At 43.2% G+C, this 20,000-nt stretch overlaps 1 protein-coding gene and 1 non-coding gene across 2 annotated transcripts in view; both read left to right on the forward strand.

Moving 5' to 3' along the window:
* LOC139640827 (ELKS/Rab6-interacting/CAST family member 1-like) overlaps window positions 1–20,000 on the forward strand; it is a 102,111-nt gene that overhangs the window by 78,307 nt on the left and 3,804 nt on the right. The window contains exon 17 of the mRNA XM_071515005.1: window positions 12,447–12,594. Coding sequence (XP_071371106.1) covers window positions 12,447–12,594 — 148 coding nt within the window. The remainder of the gene's footprint in view (window positions 1–12,446; window positions 12,595–20,000) is intronic.
* trnak-cuu (transfer RNA lysine (anticodon CUU)) overlaps window positions 19,962–20,000 on the forward strand; it is a 73-nt gene continuing 34 nt past the window's right edge. The window contains exon 1 of the tRNA in view: window positions 19,962–20,000. This exon is cut by the window's right edge and continues 34 nt beyond it. This is a non-coding gene — a tRNA (tRNA-Lys).

Consider the following 20,000-nt stretch of genomic DNA (forward strand, 5'->3'; position numbering starts at 1 on the left):
AGAGCATACAACATACATACATAACATATGGCACTCCCTGTCATTGGATTGCAGTATTTACTTCACTTGTGGTCAAACGTTAATCTCTCTGTGTAAAAATTGTAGTGTTACAAGAGATGAACTACAGTAAATCCACCCCCCAATTTTTTTTTTTTTATTAACTAAAGGTACTTAGAGGAAGTTCAAACTCTGTAAAAGAGGTAAAAAGATCAGTTTCCATCACTCCTACATGTTCAGTCAGACTCCTGTCTGCCAGAGACTAGTCTGGACCTACTGTAAAGCCCAGGTTGCTCAGCAGTGTGAGAATCAGGTTTTATCCAGGAAGTGGAGTTACCAATGCACAAAAGCACAAGCAGGACACCAAGACCTGGTGACAGTCATCAGCAGGGGTTCAGCAGTGTTGTTGATCAGTGCCAATCACTCCACTGTTACCGCAATGGCTGCTGACATTTCAAGCTTTCTAAACAAGCAGTCAGGTCTGTTCTCTCTGTTTTGGTGGAAATTCTCCACACACACCCTTGAGTTCAGAACTTCTTTCAGGTTCATGTGCACAACCATGGAAGAACGAACCACAGTGAAGCCTAACAAGACTAGGTCTAAACCTAGTATATGGCTGGACTGTGTATGGGTGTGCCATGTGCCACGGCCGACCAATGGTGTAACTTCATCACTCAGTCAGTCAGTCAGTCAGTCAGTCAGTCAGTCAGTCAGTGAGTGAGTGACAGACATTCGCGTTTATAGGGCTGGCCCCGCTGTTGCGCTCCAGCCAAAAAGACCAACAAAGATATGACAAAAATATGGAATCGTCACTAATGAAGAGCAAGATGTTGCGTTCCTTCATGAGTCAAAATGGACCATGATTTGTTCTGTAGTTCCCTATTTAAGGAATGAAAGTGAGAATAACACAATTATGAATAATAATGGAACGAATTTGATAATTGGAATTTGATAGAAAACACTCAAGCCGATCACCAGCATCTAACTCTCTCCCCTCTATGTGTGACAGTGTGTGTGTCCGCATTAGTTATAGTTGCAAATGTATTTAAGTAATATCACATATATCAGCACGGCTGTGATTGGGTCACAGGAAGGAAGATATGTGATATTGCTTTTACACAACAGTTATATAAACAAAGTAATGGCAATTTGAGACAACAGATGATTTTTGTCTTTTATTCATCTCCGCCAACAAAAACAGTTCCCGCTGGACTCCATTACCAAGTGTTGCCAAGCAACAGATACAGTAAACTGTTTCCCGACTGCAGGCTAGCTGCTACTTTGGGGTTAGCACAGACAAATTCAGCTACTTTCTTCCCAATCTTCCTTCTCTGATGACCGTTCATAATTAAGGTCAGATGTATCCATATTTGCACTGTCACTAGCCTACTAGGTGAAAATGAAGTTAGAGTTTTGTGTAGACGTGTATTGGGAATATATCATAAGCATTTGTTTGTTGCACAACACTGTATTGTCTGCTAGAAGTGCTAGGGTTAGGGTTAGGGTTAGGGTTAGTTGGGGTTAGGGTTAATGTCTCTTGTCCAATCAAATTACTCGACCGGAACTAACTGTTGTATAATGCCTATTATAATATTGGAATTTTTGTTTCCATAACTATTTTGTTTTGTGTGTCTTGTAATTCTACATAAAAAAATGGATCCACAATAGAATGTGCAAAAGTCAAATACTCTGAAGCCTTTTCCGTAGTGTTTGCAGTATTTCTATTGTGTAGAACCCTTGCTTCCATTATAGTACATAGTAACAATAGGTCCCATGCTGTTTTACAAGCAAAAGTAAAATAAGCATATTATCTACAGTATACATATTTAATACAACCAAAGATCCATATAACACAAAGGCTCACTGCATTATTGGCCGCTGCTCTTAGTGTTTTCTCTGGTCAGTGTGACAGTATCTGCTGTTCTGGTTGACTTATTCAGTTTTGGGACGAGTCTTCATTGTGTTGAGAGCTTGATTGCTCTCTAAGCTGTGGCCTTTTCCAACTATCTGCCAGCTGTGGCACTGATAAAGCAATGTGGGCAGGGTGGGGCTTCCTGGACCTGAACCTTGATTTTTTGATGTTAATAATAATGGAATAATGGGAAACAGTGACTACGACTGGTTGGAAATTTAGAAAACATTGGAAATTGCTCGACATGATGGGCTTCTCAAGGTGCCACATGGGAGGGAAACTTTGCATTACAAGCAGGTAAAGGTCAATTTATGCGTGTGTGTTTCCCAATGTTGTCATCCCTTCACCTAAGTGAGAGTTTGATCAAATCTATTTGATCAAAGGAATAGTATTTTTAACACCACTTCTATTTTGTAATAGATGTATCCTAAATGTGGGTGTGCTTGTTATTATTTGTTGCAGTGAATCTGAAGCAAAGATACAAGATCTACATATACAAGAATGTAAACAGCACAATTAAACCATTTGTTAGGGGCAAAGACTTTTTTTTTAATTATTATTATTTTGCCCTCATGAAGCTGCTATATTCACACTGCAGGTCTTAGTGCTGAGTTCTGATGTTTTGCTCAGATGTGATGGTCTGGTGGGAAAAATCTGAACTGGAACTTCAGCAGCAGTATAAATGGAGCCTGTTACTCCTCAGCATGGGGAAAGCAGCGATGGAAGGCCTTCCTTAGTCTGTGGAGGAATCGGCGCATCTTTTTAAGAGGTCTGAACTCTGCAAGTTAAACAAAATGTGAAGTTTAGAAAAATGATCACCCTTCGCTCAACAGTAGGAAATATAATATGAATCAGAAATAATACACCTGTACAGATGAAATTTGGACTTGTATCTTACTTTTTTTCTTGACCTCAGTGGAGATAGCGGTCGAAGCCTCATCAGCCGGGTCAGTGGAAGTGGAAGCCCCGTCAGCTGGGACAGTGGTAGCAATCGTAGTGGTCTTGTCAACTGGGACAGAGGTAGTGGATGCCTTGTCAGCCAGGACAGTGGTAGTTGCAGTCTCGTCAACCGGCACAGAGGTGATGGAAGCCTTGTCAACCGGGACAGCGGTAGTTGAAGTCTCGTCAACCGGGACAGAGGTGATGGAAGCCTTGTCAACCGGGACAGCGGTAGTTGAAGTCTCGTCAACCGGGACAGAGGTGATGGAAGCCTTGTCAACCGGGACAGCGGTAGTTGAAGTCTCGTCAACCGGGACAGAGGTGATGGAAGCCTTGTCAACCGGGACAGCGGTAGAAGAAGTCTCGTCACCCGGGACAGAGGTGATGGAAGCCTTGTCAACCGGGACAGTGGTAGTTGAAGTCTCGTCAACCGGGACAGAGGTGGTAGTTACCTTGTCAACCGGGACACTAGTGACTGAAGCTCTGTTATCAGAGTCAGTTGTGGCTGATGTGCTGTCATGACAGAAAGCCTTCATGGCCATGAAGGAGTCTTTCACACTGCAAGAAGTATGACAATTAATCAATTATTCCATCAATCATACATCAATCAATCAATCAATCCTATCATCCTTCCCTCTATCCATCAATCAAGCACCTGTCCAACCATTTGCTTTGTCTGCTAACACACACACAGACACACACACTTACTGAGAGCTGGTGGCGTAGGAGTCCTCCAGGTGGCTCATGGTGAGGAAGGGATGCTGCAGAGCGTCGCCGGGCGTGGCTCTCCGCTCAGCATCAACCTCCATCATCCATTCCATGAGGCCTGCGAACGCCCACACATCCTTGCACTCAACTGCCTCGTCTGGGTAGAGCTGGATTTAGAAACAAAGTCAGTGACAGTTCAGTCAAATTCACTTCACAGTTCATGGAAACAGAGCAAATAAACACTATTAATCTGTTGATCTATCTAATTGGTAATCATAGCAAATGTTACAAGACTTGTCAAGTGCCAAATGAAAGGAAGGAAGGAAATCTTTTTTATACAAGAAAACAGGGACCACCTACTTGTAGCAATTCACCCAGCCGATCAAAGATGTTAGTCCTGTTCTCTATGGACTCAATGCCCATCTCACAGTTGAACGCCTCTGGTGTCTAAAGAAACACAGAATATATATGACATACTTCTTCACACATGTTTTAATTTTAAAAGGATTGTTGGATCTTCTGGAAAAAAACAAACACCCTGTCCAGACAGAGCCAAAGCAGGAGGGTGTCACAATACCTTCAGCCTCCAGACCCCTCCACGGCCACGTCTGAAGAACCAGCGGGTGTAGAGACCAGCATCCAGCAGGTGCTGGTCTGGGAGTCCCTGTGCCTCTACAATGAATCTGATCTGGAAAGACAATACAGCATCACATCAGCCTACATTCTACATCACATCTCCACATGGGTGTGGAGACTTGTCTGTGGTGGAAACCACCTTAGAGTACCTGTAGAGTAAATCAAGTATAGGTATATTATATTACTTACTGCTTCATATTCATTGCCAGACATATACAGGTCATGACCCAGGAACATGTAGGCCGTGATGCACCCGAGGGCCCACATGTCAATAGCCTCGGTGGCTCGCAGGCCCAAGAGGACCTCTGGAGCCCTGAGGGTGGAAGACAAGAGCCAAACATAAGAAATGTTACTGAGATTTGAAGACCAAGAATACAACATCTGACATAGTACCAATCCAGACACAGGACTACACTATATCAGCACTAAACGTTGACACAAACTGTGAATTACAGTCAAATTAAACATTTTTCCTCGAAGCTACAGAGGAATGACAGAACCTCAGCTATTCATTTACAGTAGTGCTAGGAAACTCCCAGTAGAACATACCTGTACCACAGAGACTGGAAGATGTCTCCAGGCCTCACTGTGGAGGCAGGAGTGGCCAGACCAAAGTCAATGAGTTTGACTCTGAAGGGCTGATCCACACAGTTCACCAGCATGATATTGTCTGGCTTGAGGTCTGCGTGGATCAGCCCTATTGACTTCAAGCCTGAAAAAGCCTGGGCCAGCTGCTTCAGGACTGGTCTGATTTCAACGAGAGACAGGGGCTGGTTTCTCGCCTCCATGAAGTCCTGGAGGCTCTTGTCCAGCATCTCGAACACTAGACAGGGGTGTCCTTGGTGCAGGAAACCCTCGTGCCACTGCACCAAGTGACACTTGTCTGCATCCAAGATGCAGACTTTTTCCAGCATGGCCCGCTGGGGAGAGAAGATGAGAAGTTAGCCAGGTTCATTGGCTAGGTATAAACACTTCATGATACACATTTTAATAGACCAAGCAAAATTTGGAAGATGTTACCCAAAACTTTCATGAGTGTTATCATCAAAAAGAATAAAATGATCTACCTCTCTGTTGAAGTCCTTTAGGGCATTGGCCCCCCTCTTGAGGACCTTCACAGCCACTGTTGTGGCCGTGGCCGTCTTCAGGCACTGGGCAACTTTGCCGAAACACCCCTCTCCCCTGAACACCTGAACCAGGTAGTCACATGAAGTGCTGGACAGCACTTCACCCTGGACTACCTGGAATTCCTCAGGTGCCGGGAGGAGAGGGGGGGCCTGAAAGTTCCCAGGAGCCAGAGAGGAAGGTGGAGTCAGGAGTGTCTCCCGTGGGAGAACTGGTGAACCCGGGGGGAATATTTGTAAAAAGCAGTCGTTACATTCATAGTCATGCAGTCAACACAACACATACAAACACATAACTAAACCGTTAATTATGGCCTTGAATTTAAATACTTGCTTATCAGTCTGGGTCTATATGAAGTAGACACATGTATCAACTGCAGAAGATGCTCTGAGCATTTTAATGAGGAGCATTCCCAAAGAATAATACAAGAGGCAACGGAAGCTGAACAAGAAAATACAGTCTTGGTACTTCTGTACTTCATCAAACAGTTGTAAGAATATTTATATATAGACCGTGGTGTGTGTGTGTGTGTCTCTGTGTGTTTATGAACATGTTTATGTGTATTTTAATTCTCACTCACCTGTCCTGCTCCGGTCTTCCGAGTCCTGCTGGATTCCATGTGGATTCCACATGGTCCGTGTGTTGTTGTCAACAATGTTTGTACCTACATCCATACCTGAAGTTTCCATGTGTGTTGGACTTCATGTGTTGGTGGAATAACGCGTTTCCAACTCAGTGTCCACTTGTCAAGGAGTCTGTTATTGTGACTTCATAGTGAGATATAGAACCTTACCAGCTCCATCCTCAAAGGGCCTACAGACTGATTCTTGTCCTCAGTGATGTCATCATCTTGCCCTTTCCTATCTAAAATAATTTCTCTATGGGGAAAATGAATGGGGTTTTCATATATTTGTGCCTGTCAGTCTGATTTTTAAACTTGGACGTTTTCACCAACATACATTTATGTTTGTAATGGCACTGGATCCATTGAATTGTGTTTTTTAGTGTGTGTGTGTGTGTCTGTTGCCTGGAGGCAGTAGTACCTACCACTGAGAGCCAGCTGTGCCCTCCTGTACCTCCTTCTTCTTATCTCTGTTGCACTCCTCTCACCTCCTCTCCTCTCTCCTTTATTCACTTCTTTTTTTTCATTTGTCTATTAACAAGTTATTCCACACACTGTTTCTCTCCTCCTTCGTTCTCTCTTTTTCTTCCTGACATACACTACAACAAAAGCTGTGAGCAGGAGTCAGCGTTATGAGTGTGCGGTATGCACATTCATACAGTTTCAACCAAGCACCAGAGATTTTAACCATAATAATAATAATAATAATAATAATAATGATAATAATAATAATAATAATAATAGTAATAACAATAATAATGTGAAATAGTAGGAAATCTCTCTACTCACTATGCTATCCTGCTGCCCTGCAATTTGATGTTTTCAATGTTTTTTCAAGTGTTTGGTGAAAAAGGGTGTCTGCAGGGCTTTAAAAAGCAGAAATGATATTAAAAAGTATTAAAGGTCTCGAAATAATTATCAGATCTTAATAAGTATATATTTAATAGAGGTCTTGTGTTTTTTCCACCATGCAATTACTACTTTAATCAGAAATAGCCTTGCTTTGTTTTGTTTGTCTTAAATTCAAGTCCAGGTAGCATTCAAAAGGTCTTAACAAGTCTTCAATCTGGCTCTCTAAGACTTCCAGATAGCCTGGAACTAGTTGGATATTGTTGTGTTCATGAACTAGGCACCTCCCATCACAGAAATGTGGTGGGGTTCGACACACTTCACCTCCTCTAGGGGTTAAAGAGTAAACTCTGGTGTCCCACAGCCCCCTCCTCTGTAACCAGAGCAGACAGTGTCAGAGGAAACAATGGGAGCTGCTTTGTTCAGAAGGAAACAGAGAGCAGAAGCAGAGGATTATTTCTAAAATAGCTCTGTGTTTGTCTTAGACAGAGACTGGGCAATGTCACACAGGACTGGATCTACTTAATACACACAGCACACACACACACACACACACACACACACACACACACACACAGGGACACACACTCTTTCTCACACACAGAGAAATGCACAGAAAAACCCATGCATATACACACACAGAGGGACAGGAACACACACAATCTGTCAACATGCAGACTTCACTCTTATACACACACACACACACATAAGTAAGTACATCCTTATAAGCACACACACACACTGACACATGTACAGAAACACATGCTATCACACACACACACAACTGTCACATGAACACACACATTTTATCAGACAAAAGTGTATCTTCCTACACACTCCTACTCACTGACACACACACACATACACACACTGTAGATTGTAGTAGAGGGTGACAGTATAGAAGAGATAACGCAGCACACACTGGAAGCTGCTCTGGAGCGTGCGTGTGTGTGTGTGTGTGTGTGTGTGTGTGTGTGTGTGTGTGTGTGTGTGTGTGTGTGTGTGTGTGTATAGGAATATGTGAGTGATCTAAGTCCAGGCATTAGTGTCTCTGATAAAGTGAGGGGCCTTAAGTGGTTTTAGGAAGGATAGGGCCCCCCTGTGTGTGTGTGTGTGTGTGTGTGTGTGTGTGTGTGTGTGTGGGTTGGGGTTGGGGTCAGGTGCCTGGTGTGTTTGTGTGTGTCTGCTTAGTGTCTACTCTGTCGCAGCGATGACATCATGGCACACGACCGCCAAACTACGGAAAGAATTCCTCCTGTCGTCTCTATACAGAGAGAGAGAGAGAGAGAGAGAGAGAGAGAAGGGCGGAGGGATAGAAAGAATGACAAAGAAAAGGGAGGAAGTTGAAGAGAGAGAGAGGAGAAATGCAGGGGAGGGGAGAGCAAGGCGTAAAGAGAGTTGATGAGAGAGAGAGAAAAGGGGAGAGGGAAGTAGAAAGAAATAAAATAAAGTTTATTTGTTAATAGTTTATTTTTTCTGTGACATTTTCAATATTCAATTTCAAAACCACTTTCAATCTGTGAACGACAATTGATACAACACAATACAACACAATAGTAATTCAACCTATACCAAGTTCATGAAAGATCGTGAAGTACATAAAAAATTGACAGGTGATCTGTGGGAAGTGCAGTACAGAAACACAGCAGCAATGAGCGCTGAGCAACAAAGATGTCGCCAAATTTAAAGGAAAAGTAAAGTAAGTAAAAGAGCGCGGCACTTTAAGCTGTTTTTTTTAATGATCCCATAGAACAGCAGTAGCCACAACCAGCACTAGTCATAAGCATGTGTTTAGCTCTGCACACTGAGGTGCCCAGTGTGTTTTATACGAGTGTGTGTTTTAAGACGGAGAGATGAAGGGAAAACCATGGAGAGGCACAGAACGAGAAGAGTGCATCTGGAATAAATATCATTTTATCACTGGGGTTTATAAGCGTCGTGTGCTGGCAGGTAACTCTCAGATATGGCATAAAACTGGACGCACTGTTAGCTTTAACAAGACTAATGTTCCATTAGCGTGTATATGTGTGTGTGCATGTGTGTGTGTGTATCAGATTGTTTGCATAAAAAAGACACTGAGTAAGAGTGTGACAGTGTTCCAGTACCTATCTCATAATCTGGAACGAAAGGAAGGAAATATTATGACCACAAATTTCACCATGGTGTAAAACATCCAGGTCCAGGACCTCATGTGGGTTTGAAAGTTAAAATGTCTTTAAGTGGTCAACACACTGATGAAGAGAAAGAGCATTTTGGATTCCTCTTAAATGACCAGAGGGTTGTTGAAGAAGACTGATATCCAATTTGCAATACATGCAGACGAAAAGTGGCTGCCAATGGGTCAAACACATCTAACTTGCCACAGCATCTTCCAGATCAACATCCATCCTTGCATGATCGAGTCAAGGTAATAAAAGAAAGCTGAAATGTGTTTAGCTTGGTGGTAAGTTGCTTAATGAAACCTTAGGCTGGTAGGGGATTACAAATAAAATTGTCACAATCAATGAAGTAGCAGTGAGTTAAGACTCAGTCTTTCAATGTAACGTAAGCCAAAGTCAACAAAGCAGGAACAGGAGTACTGCAGCGTCCATCAATAAAAAATTTCACTAAAACAACATGTAGTCAAGTTCCATCGTTTCTTCTCATCAAGGTGTCTTCCAGCCGTTGCGGGGTCGTCTGTCTGAGTCATCAGAAGTGGTTTGGCGCGATCATTTACTTCCTGTTTGTTCAGTCCCGGTTGCATTGATTAAACAGTTTCCAAGTATAGGCTCAGTGGAAAAGACTAACCTGTTACAGTTAAGTCCAATGTCTTATAATTTCTTGTTTCAAAATGCAGATACTGTGAATTCTAAAGAACAACCACATACTTTTTCCACCATATCTAAATGTGTTTTAAATATCGAAGGCATGTTTTCTTTGCAGAACCAAATACAAAACAAAACAAATACAATAGAACCTTTAATTATATAATGCTCATTGATCCCTATTTTGAACAAAGCTGCCCAGTACAACCTCAGTCTTCTACTTAATCACCAGTGAGCAGTTGGACAGTATTTGTCTCTGACCAGACAATCCCAGGGAATCAAACCGGCAACCCTCCAGTCACAAGGCCTTGCTCCTAACCGTTCAGCTCCCACTGAGACAGGATAGCTGCAGTACAGATGCATGATGGGACACTTGACAATGACAGCGTGGTCAGTGAGGTTGACCGAGGAATCTGTGGGTCCTCACACAGTCCAAACATCTAATCTGTCTTCATTTAGACGCTCTCATCATTGCATTCCACACTGCACCACTATAACTGTGTGTGTGTGTGTGTGTGTGTGTGTGTGTGTGTGTGAGAGAGAGAGAGAGCGCGAGAGAGAGAGAGACAGAGAGTAATAGTGTGTGAGTATGAGAGAAAGAGAGAGAAAGTGGAAGAAGAGAGAAAGCGAAAGAGAGGGCCTGCGTCAGTGTGGATTTGTGGGTGTGGGGGTATCTGGATGTGTGTGTGTGTGTGTGTGTTTGAATGTGTATGTCTTCTTACATGCATGAATTTTTGGCAATATTTTGAAGTTTTGGTCTTGTAACCAATTGCAGTCGATAGGAATTTGGGGATATTTGACCATCAGTATCAGTATCTTGCTTATAGTGTAAAAAAAATTTGGTGAAAATAATTTTAAAAACATCCATATTTTGTCCAGATGAACAATATTAATTATCAGAAATGTATCTCAGGAATTAAGATTTAACAATTACACAACGCATCCAAGATCATTGGCCTTCCCACCCCTAATCTCTCAGACCTCAATAACAAAGCCATAATACACAGAGCACTACCGTAATCTATCTATCTATCTATCATTATTGTTGGTGAAAATCCTCATTTTCTGCCCCTGATGGTTAGTGTTCAAACTCTTGTTCATAATGCTAAACAACCTCAAGGGTCACCTAGTTCTCGTATGGCTTATTCAGTTAATGAATTCCTCTTCATCTTCACCATCTTCTTCTTCCTCTTTCCACCTTCCTTCTTTTTCCTTTTTTTTCTCCTTCCTTCTTTCCCCATTATTCTCAAAACTAAAAGACTGAGCTGTTTCCGGACATCACAATGCTGATAGCAGCTATAGTTCTGTTTCTTCACATGACTGTTATGACATTTATTTTAGGTGCTTGTAATGTTGGTGATCTAGAAATTGAAGCTTATTCCATTGCACTTGTTGTAAGTCTCTCTGGATAAGATTAGGTAAATGCGTAAAATGTAAAATGTAAAAAAAAAAAAAAGCAATGCATGAATATATAGAGAGAAAGGCAGAGCGACAAGGACAGAAGCAGTTTACGTGTATTTCTGTTTGTTCATATGCGTGTGTTTCCACTGCACACATGCATTTATCTCTGAGTGTGTGTTTGCATCTTTACGTGCATGCGAGCGAGATTGTGTGTGTGGCAAATCTTCGAGCCATGTGGGATTGTGGGAGATCCGGTGTGATTTAGATTCCTTCTGGAAGCTGAAGGACAGGATTCCGAGAATTCCGAGCCCTGGGTGTCCTCAGCGGCGGCTCGGCCGGATCTGGAGTGGATGGGATGGATGGGATGGATGGGATGCGGCTTGTTGCTTCCCGACCACATGGAATGCTATCTATCTGTCAGCCTGACCGTTCAGGGAGGGGGGAGAGATAGAGAGAGAGAGAGAGAGAGAGACAGGAGGGTGAAGAGACGGACGGATAGAGACAGAGATGAGAGACAAGTATAGAAACAGAGAGAGTGAGAGAAATATATATATATATATAGATATAGATATACTGTATATATATACATATATAAAGAGAGAGAAGAAAAGAGAGAACTGAGAAATTAGAAAGAGAAAAAGGAGGAAGACAGACAAAGAGAGAGAACTTTTTTTTGCATTGGCAGCACATGTCAAATGGCATGATAATACCAGCCATTAAATTAAATTGAATTGAATTGCATTTAATTGAGCATTCTTATTCTCTTGTTTGACACAATCTCTGCCCCCCTCTCTCCTTTGGCACGATTCAAGCTTAACCACAAAATCAGTCATCCAAAGAAAGGGAATTCAGACCCCTACTAAAATGTGATTAATTACTAAATTGACTAACTGTGGATCCACATATGTGCTGCCACTGCTTTGGGGGGGAGCAGGGTGGCCTAGTCTCTTGAGAGCCCGACCTCTGAAGCAAGCAGAAAGAGAATCTCCCATAAGTATCACATTGTTAGTAACTACATGTGTGTAATTCTCTCTGCATACAGGACAAGTTGACAAAATCGCAAAAAAAAAAAACTAGGCAAGGATTTTATGTGAAAATACACCCGTTTTATCATCCTAAATCACAAAGCAGGGCTGCAATAGAGAAGAGCGATCCATCCCCTCTGATTGAGACGCTGTAGATTCGCCCTGTTCGCCCCAAACTGAAATTCTGGTGTCGGGTATAGAGGCTTCTCTGCACACAGGAAGGGGCAAGTCGAAACTTTGTTCCGTCCAGAGAAAGCTGGACTCACCAATGTTACGTCTTATCCTCTCTTGTCTCTTTGCTCTCCTTTGGTATGAAGCAATTGCCATTTGCTACCAATCGCTGCCGTTTGACATCGTTTCTTGGAGCGCCTGTCGAAAGTATTACTGACTAAACTGACTGATTGATGTGTGTGTTCTCCTCCCTGCAGACAGGAGGCGCTGCTGGCAGCCATCAGCGAGAAAGACGCCAACATCGCCCTGCTGGAGCTCTCCTCGTCCAAGAAGAAGAAAACCCAAGAAGAGGTGGCAGGGCTGAAGAGAGAGAAAGATAGTCTGGTACAACAGCTCAAGCAACAGGTAGGATCACACACACACACACACACACACACACTTTGATATGCAACTGAACACCGGGAAAGATTGAATTTTGGTCAGTTGTTTGAATGAGAGGAGCGGAGGAGAGGAGAAGGAAAGATGAGAAGCAAAGGAAGGAGGCAAGGTGAGGCAAGGAAGGGAAGGAGGCAAAGAGAGAGGGAGAGAGTAAACGATAAGGGGAAGAGAGAGAGAAATGAGAGAAAGAAGAGAAGGAGAGAGAAACTGAGTCCAGATGTGACCACAGTCCTTCGACCACCAAGGGTAAATTTAGGATTAACCTACCCCTCCTACACACACCACAGCACACATACACACACACACACACACACACATTTCAAATCTCTGGTGACAGCTCTTTCATATGAATTTGTATTTACTTAAATTTACTGGCTGCATACATATATATATACACACACACACACACACACACACACACACACACTTCACCCCTCTGGTATGAATACAAATTTAGCACACATGCACACAAGCGTGTACACACACGCACGCATACACACACACACACACACACACCTATATGTACACACTCACCCATGCCAAAAACAAGGATATAAACATGACCAAATGCCACTGTGGTTCCGCACAGGGGCCCATTCACACACACAGACACACACACACACACACACACACACACACAGTAAAGGTTCTCGTGGGTCTAGTGAATTAACCAATCCCTGAGTGGATGAGCCTACTGGGAGTTAAGTGGATTTCCTCTTCACTCATCTCCCTCCTGTACATCTTCCCCTCTTCTTCTTTCCTTCTTCCTGTCTGTCACTCTCCTCTCTTCTCTTTTTCACTTGTTTCCCCGCGCTCTCTCTCTCTTTTATATTTGGCATTTATTTGATGTTCATATCCAGAGCAGCTTACAATCAGTGTAACAATAGAACAACCTTTCCTAGATCAACATTATTAATAGTAAGCAGGTCAAAGGTCAGAGCCACAGAGCACAACAGATGTAACGAATATTCCTGTGTGTGAAATAAAGAGAAAAGGTTCTTTTTAAGCAAGACAGAACCATTTCAAATACACTCTTCTCTTCCTTTCCACCTTCTCTACTCTCTCTATCCCTCTTTCTACTTCTCCCCTCTCTCCTCCTTCCCTCAGCGCCTCCCTCCATCTCTTATTATAGTAACTGGCTGTTTGATCAGCGGTTGTGGCCGATACATTCCTGGGGAAATCAGTGTCAGACAGAGAGAGAGATTTATGAGGATCCTACACATATATTACATGCACACACACCTACTAATTTTCATTGTAGGCGCTTCTGCATATTTGTGACCACAATCACACACACTCACTTACACACACACACACACACACACACACACGGCATAACACACACCATACACACTGATAACCCATCCTGTTCTCCACACTTTCTTTCCCCTTAATAAATCAGTGCCTATGTGAGACTGTAGAGTTTACTTTTAAATAGAGCTGCTGGCACTTTCACTTCTCCCCAATTCAAAATGTAAAAGGAAACTGCTGTTCACATAATAATAATGCAGTTTTCATCCTCAAAAATGCCTGAATAGATTGGGTGTAACAACTCTTCCTATGGCGAAAGATTTCCTTTTATTGAATATTATGGAAAATCCACTTGGTGAATAGAGGCAGCTGAAAGCGTTCAATACGATGGAACACTTTGCTATACTTGCAAGAGAGAGAGTGTGTGTGTGTGTGTGTGTAAGAGAAAGTGAGTGAGAGAGCGAGACAGAGTGGCTGTATCAAGTCAAGTCATTAGAACATGCATCACACTCTCTCTCTCTTTCTCCCTTCATCCCTTCATCTCTGGCTCCGTCCTGTTTGAAGTCTTTTATGACACCTCGGGGTCTCGGAGGTGGTTACTGACAACACAGAGACTCTACTGTCTGCTGTGTGAGTGTGTGTGTGTGTGTGTAGGGGGTGTGGGATGGTGTGTGTGGTTTTTGCTCCCCTCTCAATATCTCTCTCTCTCTCTCTCTCTCTCTCTCTCTCTCTCTCTCTCTCTGTCTGTCCGTCTCTCTTTCTCTCTGTGGTGTCATAATTTTCAGTCCCTCAATGATGGATCACAGCCGAGATTTCCTCACTATTCCCCTGTGTGTCTGTGAGTGAGTGTGAGTGTGTGTGTGTGTGAGTGTGTGTGTGTGTGTGTGGTGAAGCCATCCCGTGGGCTGAGGCTGGTGTAGTATTTTTAGCTTGCTCCCTCAGAGTACCACACACACACACACACACACACATACACACACACACACACACACACATACACACACACTGCTACTGAGGGAGAGAGGCAGAATGAAATGAAAGTGTGTGTGTATGAATCAGTGATGTAGTAAATAAAACGATTATTAACTCCGGTTGCCATAAAGCCAACAACCACAGGTGTAAACAAAAAAGGCCTACAGTATATTCTGATAGGTTGACAGTTGTTTTCATTTTGACATTGGTCTTAAATTACATTCAAATAGATGTTGAAAAGGAAATGGAATAGGGAAGTAAACTAAGTCGAGGCCGGTTTACCTTCCATTAAATCCCTGAACATGTAGCACAAGAAGTGGTGGATGAGAGAGAATACAGAGGGTCAGAGAGCGAGAGAGAGCGAGAGAGAGAGTTGGTGAGAGGGAGATGGATAGAAAGAGAGAGACAGACTGAGAGGGTGATGGAGTGAGACGGAGCACAGGAAGACAGAAAGATAGATGGAGGGATTGGAGGAAAAAGAGAGAGGAGAGTAGAATACACAAGTACAAGTAGAATTTCTCTTTGTATGTACGTACATGCACCCATGGTGTGTGTGTGTGTGTGTGTGTGAGAGAGAGAGAGAATATGTGTGTGTTCATCCCTCGAAATGCTTCCTGTTCTTTGCCCTTTGACCTCCAGCTACAACTTAGGCAGGAGACTGTAGATCAAGATGATCCCAGCTCTCTTCACTCTGCCTTTCCCCATCTATCTTTCTCTCTGTCTTGTTGTCTGTCTGTCTGTCTGTCTGTCTGTCTCTCTCTCTCTCTCTTTCTCTCTCTCTCTCTCTCCCAATCTCTTTTTCTCTGCCTCCTTCTGTCCTTTTTCTTTGTCTATCTCCCTCTCTCTCATCCTCTCATTTTTATTCTCCTCAACCAAACCATCAGTGTGCATGACGGAGAGACAGAGACAAAGACTGTGTGAGAGAGAGAGAGAGGGAGAGAGAGAGAGAGAGAGAGAAAGAGAGAGAGAGAGAACGCAAGGTGAAGGCGGGATTGTGAAATTTATGACTAGATGGAGCAAGACAAAGAAGAGGGGGAAAGAGTCAGATATAGCACCAGGGAAATGTTACTGCCCCCTCAAGAGACACATGTGGTTAACATTTACAGGAACTAAATGTGTGTGTGTGTGTGTGTGTGTGTGTGTGTGTGTGTGTGTGTGTGTGTGTGGCCGTTGCTCCACACCTGTGTGGCTAAGGTTTGGCAGTAGCATGGGGGTTTTATCAGCCCTTAGCTTTACATATCAGTGGTTTTGGGGAGGTTTGTGAGCTGATGGTCCTGATATATTTTCCAGCCTTGGAGACTTACAGATCTGAGGCCTGTCGAGGAAAAAGGGCTAAAATAATATTAAAATTGATAGCTGAGTCTCTACAGTAAAACGCACTCAGGCCTTGAGGTGGAGACGATGCTTTCTGTATCCCTAAATGTCCTCTTTGAACCTCTGGAATATTTGACTCCAATGGAAATTATGATTTTTATCCAGTGAATTCAAATGAGGGAGTTAAAAGTGTGTGTGTGTGTGTGTGTGTGTGTGTGTGTGTGTGTGTGTGTGTGTGAAGAAGAGTAAAGTAAAAGCTTTAACATGGGGATAGCTGGAGTTTTAAAGGGATAGTTCTGGTTTTTACGAAGCATGTTTGATTGAAAATGATCTAGGAGTGTTAATTAATCCCAGAACCGTTTATTTTAGTTGTTCAGTTTTAGATTAATAGGAAGCAGAATGTTTCATTTATCTCTCTCTGTCTCTCTCAATTCAACTCAATTCAGTGAGGCTTCATTGGCTTGACCATATACAGTGCAGTATTGCCAAAGCACATTCCCAAGGGCAATTACAACAGAGTGAAAAGTAAGAAAAAGAATGATTAGGCCTGTTAAGATTAAAATAACAATCATGACAAATGTCAACATTATTGGAAAGCGCACAAGTTCTCTCTCCGTCTCTCTCTCCCTTTCTCACACACTAAAGCTTTCGTCATTATTTGTTTGCATTCATCATTGTCATTCTTGTCATTGACAAAAGTGGAGAAAATATAATCTAATTTATTATTCCATAGAGACTTATCACGATGAAATAATTCCCCTCGGCGCGCGACTCAGACACTTTTCATTGTCATTTCTAATTTTCCACTTATCGACAAATTTCTCTTCTTGACAGTGAAAGGGAGGGAGAAAAACCTAATCTCATTTATTATCATGATGGAATATTTCTCCTCCAACCGTGACTCAGCAACTTTTCATTATTGATAATTGTACAGTTATCAACAAATGTCTCCTCTCAACGCTGAAAGGGAAGAAAAAAACACTAATCTAATCTATTATTCCCCGGAGCCTTATCACGATAAAATAATTTTCTTCCAACCATGACTCAGCAATTTTTTTTTTCCTCCCACTTCTCTCCTCCGTCTTCATTTGTTTCTCATTCTGTCCGTTGTCAGCGGGTTACAACAGAGTCGCAGGAAGAATGGAGGGAGGGAGGGAGGATGGAGGGGAGAAGAAGGAGAAAACGATAAGGAAGGAGGAGTGAAATAATGGCGTGATGATTAGATTAAGTGAGAGAGAGAGAGAGAGAGAGAGAGAGAGAGAGAGAGAGAGAGAGAGAGAGAGAGAGAGAGAGTTGGCACAGAAACAAGTGAGCTGAGGTCAGCATTCCTGACAATTAGAGAAAGGGGGAAGATGTAAAGAAAGGAGAGAGAGAGGAGGAGGAGGACAGGAAGGAGGGAAGAGGATGGGGAAACAAAGGGAGGGAGGCTAAGGTAAAGAGAGGGAGAGAGAAAGAGGAGGACAAGAGGGAATGAGATGGATTTTCCTCTCCTTCCCTCTCTTCTATTTCCTCTTCTCTCTTCTATCCTTCCTCTCCTTTCCTTTCTTCTTCTCTTTCCATCTTTTCTCTCCTATCACCTCCTTTCCTCTCTTCTCCTCTCCTCCTCTCCTTCCCTCTCCTCCTCTCTCTCCCCCCTCTCTCTTTCTCCCTCCCTCACCTCTCATCGCCCTTCTCCCTCCCACTGTTCCTCTCCTCCTCCCATACCATACCTCCCTCCTCTCCTCCCTTCATTTTCCCTTTTTCTTCTCTCTCTCTCTCTCCCTCTCTCTCTCTCTAATTCCTTGTTTCATGGCTTTACTGGTTTAGTGTTTTGGGGTCAACAGTATTAGATATGGATAGAGAGAGAGAGAGAGAGAGAGAGAGCGAGCATTAGATGTGTATATGAGGGATTTGTTAGAGAGCTTATAGAGAAAGATGGCGAGAATCGACAGAGAGAGAAACGCCAAAAGAGAGAGAAGGATTGATTCTGTGTCCTAGCGGCTCATGCCATGCGCTCCCAATGCTGCGGGTTCGAATCCAACTCGGAAACTTTGTTGCACGTCATCCCATCTTTCCAATACCTTTAAAATAAATATGAATAAAAGAAAGGAGGAGAGAGAGAATATTAGATATGGATGTAAGAGGGACATGCAAGGAAGCTGAAAGTCCAGAGAGAGAGAGAGAGTGTGTGTTTGTGTGTGTGTGTGTTTAACATATATGGAGAGGATGATTGGGATGAGGAGATAGAGAGGGAAGGAAAAGGAGAGCGAGAGAGGGGGGTAGAGGACAAAGAAGGAGAGACAGAGAAGCATATGAATGAAATGAACTAAAAAGACGAACGACAATAGGAAGTCTTAGCATCAGATCGGGAGCGAGAGGACAAGACGGAGAGGAGGAGAGAGAGGGCGAGGGAAAGAGGGAGAGACAGTATTAGATATGGAAATGAGGACGTGTTGGAGAGAGGGGGAGGAAAAGAAGGAGAGAGAATTAGTCACGATACGACGGCATGTTAAGGAGCTCAAAAGTCAAGAGGGAGAGAGACATATTAGATATGCCTGTAGATGAGGAGAGAGACTTAGAAACTGTGTTAGAGAATTCAGAGATCATTAGAGAGAGAGAGAGAGAGAGAGAGAGAGAGAGAGAGAGGGAGGGAGGAGGGAGAGACAAAGAACAGCGCATTAGATACTTTTGTAGCAGGACAGGGAGACTTAAACCTAGAAAGCGTATTGGAAAGCTGGGAGATAACGACAGGAAGAGGGAGGGAGAGAGACAACGACGGAGTGTTAGATAAGGCGCTAGACTTTGAGGAATATTTAGACACAGAGAGCATCTCACAAGGGCTCAAAGATCAGGAGAGAGTGAGAGAAAGAGAGAGAGAGAGAGAGAGTACGCAGACGGGGAAGGGAGATTTGGATGCAGAAAAGCCACGTTGGAGAGCGCAGAGATCAGGCGCCCTCTCCACACAGCTTATCCTCTCAGCTTAGCTCTCCCAGTCGCTCACTCTCTCTCTCGTCTTTCACTCGTTCTTTTTCCCGTTCTTTCTCTCTTTTCCCAAGTCTCAAGTCTTCCTCTCACAACGCTGAATTTAGACCAGGAGGGGATTGGTTGCAGTCCTTTTTACTTACTCCACCTGCTTCTGGCTTCCAAAATCCCAAATCCACCTTCTATGAATTAGCCTCCTTCCACTCATTCATTCATTAGTTAGTTAGTTAGTTTATCCATCTGTCACCCACAATATCTTAGACATTGCTGATAGGATTTAGACGAAACTTGGGGGAATGACTTGTATCACCACTGTGTTTCCAGCATTTTCAAAATTACACTGGTTGGTCCAATTACAGGTAAAAAAAAGGTGACATATGTGTTACTGATTGACTTATAGAATAGGTGGTTTCCCATCCTGATTAGTGGCCTCTGTCCCCCTTATTTTCACAGAGAATTGGTGACAAAGGTGCATTTCAAGCATAAATGGGCAGTTTCTTGTGTAGCAACTACTATGTTCTCTATGACCAGTCGTCTGAAAAACAGACTTCATTGATCAATTGTGATAAAAGAGGGGAGAGGAAGGGGTTGGGGAGAGGGAGAGAGAGAGAGAGTAGGGAATTTTGGGAGCGATGGGATAAGCGGTAAAGAAAAAGAGGAAGGATAGTAAGAGAGAGAGCAGGCAGAACAGAGAGACAGTGAAAGGGGGGGGGGGTTGGAAAGATAAGAGAGAGAAAAGTAAGGAAGCGACCAGAAAGAGGTGGGGAGGGTGGGAGGAAGAGTTGCACAAAGAAACCCGACCCGCATCTGAGGGTTTTCAGCTGGGTGTTTGTGCAGCCCGGCTAGCTCAGTCGGTAGAGCATGAGACTCTTAAT

The sequence above is a fragment of the Centroberyx affinis genome, unplaced genomic scaffold (assembly GCF_046629955.1).
Source record: "Centroberyx affinis isolate AG114_WGS23_722 - 3 ecotype Tasmania unplaced genomic scaffold, CSIRO-AGI_Caff_v1 ptg000295l_1, whole genome shotgun sequence".
In the NCBI taxonomy this organism is placed as follows: Eukaryota; Metazoa; Chordata; class Actinopteri; order Beryciformes; family Berycidae; genus Centroberyx; species Centroberyx affinis.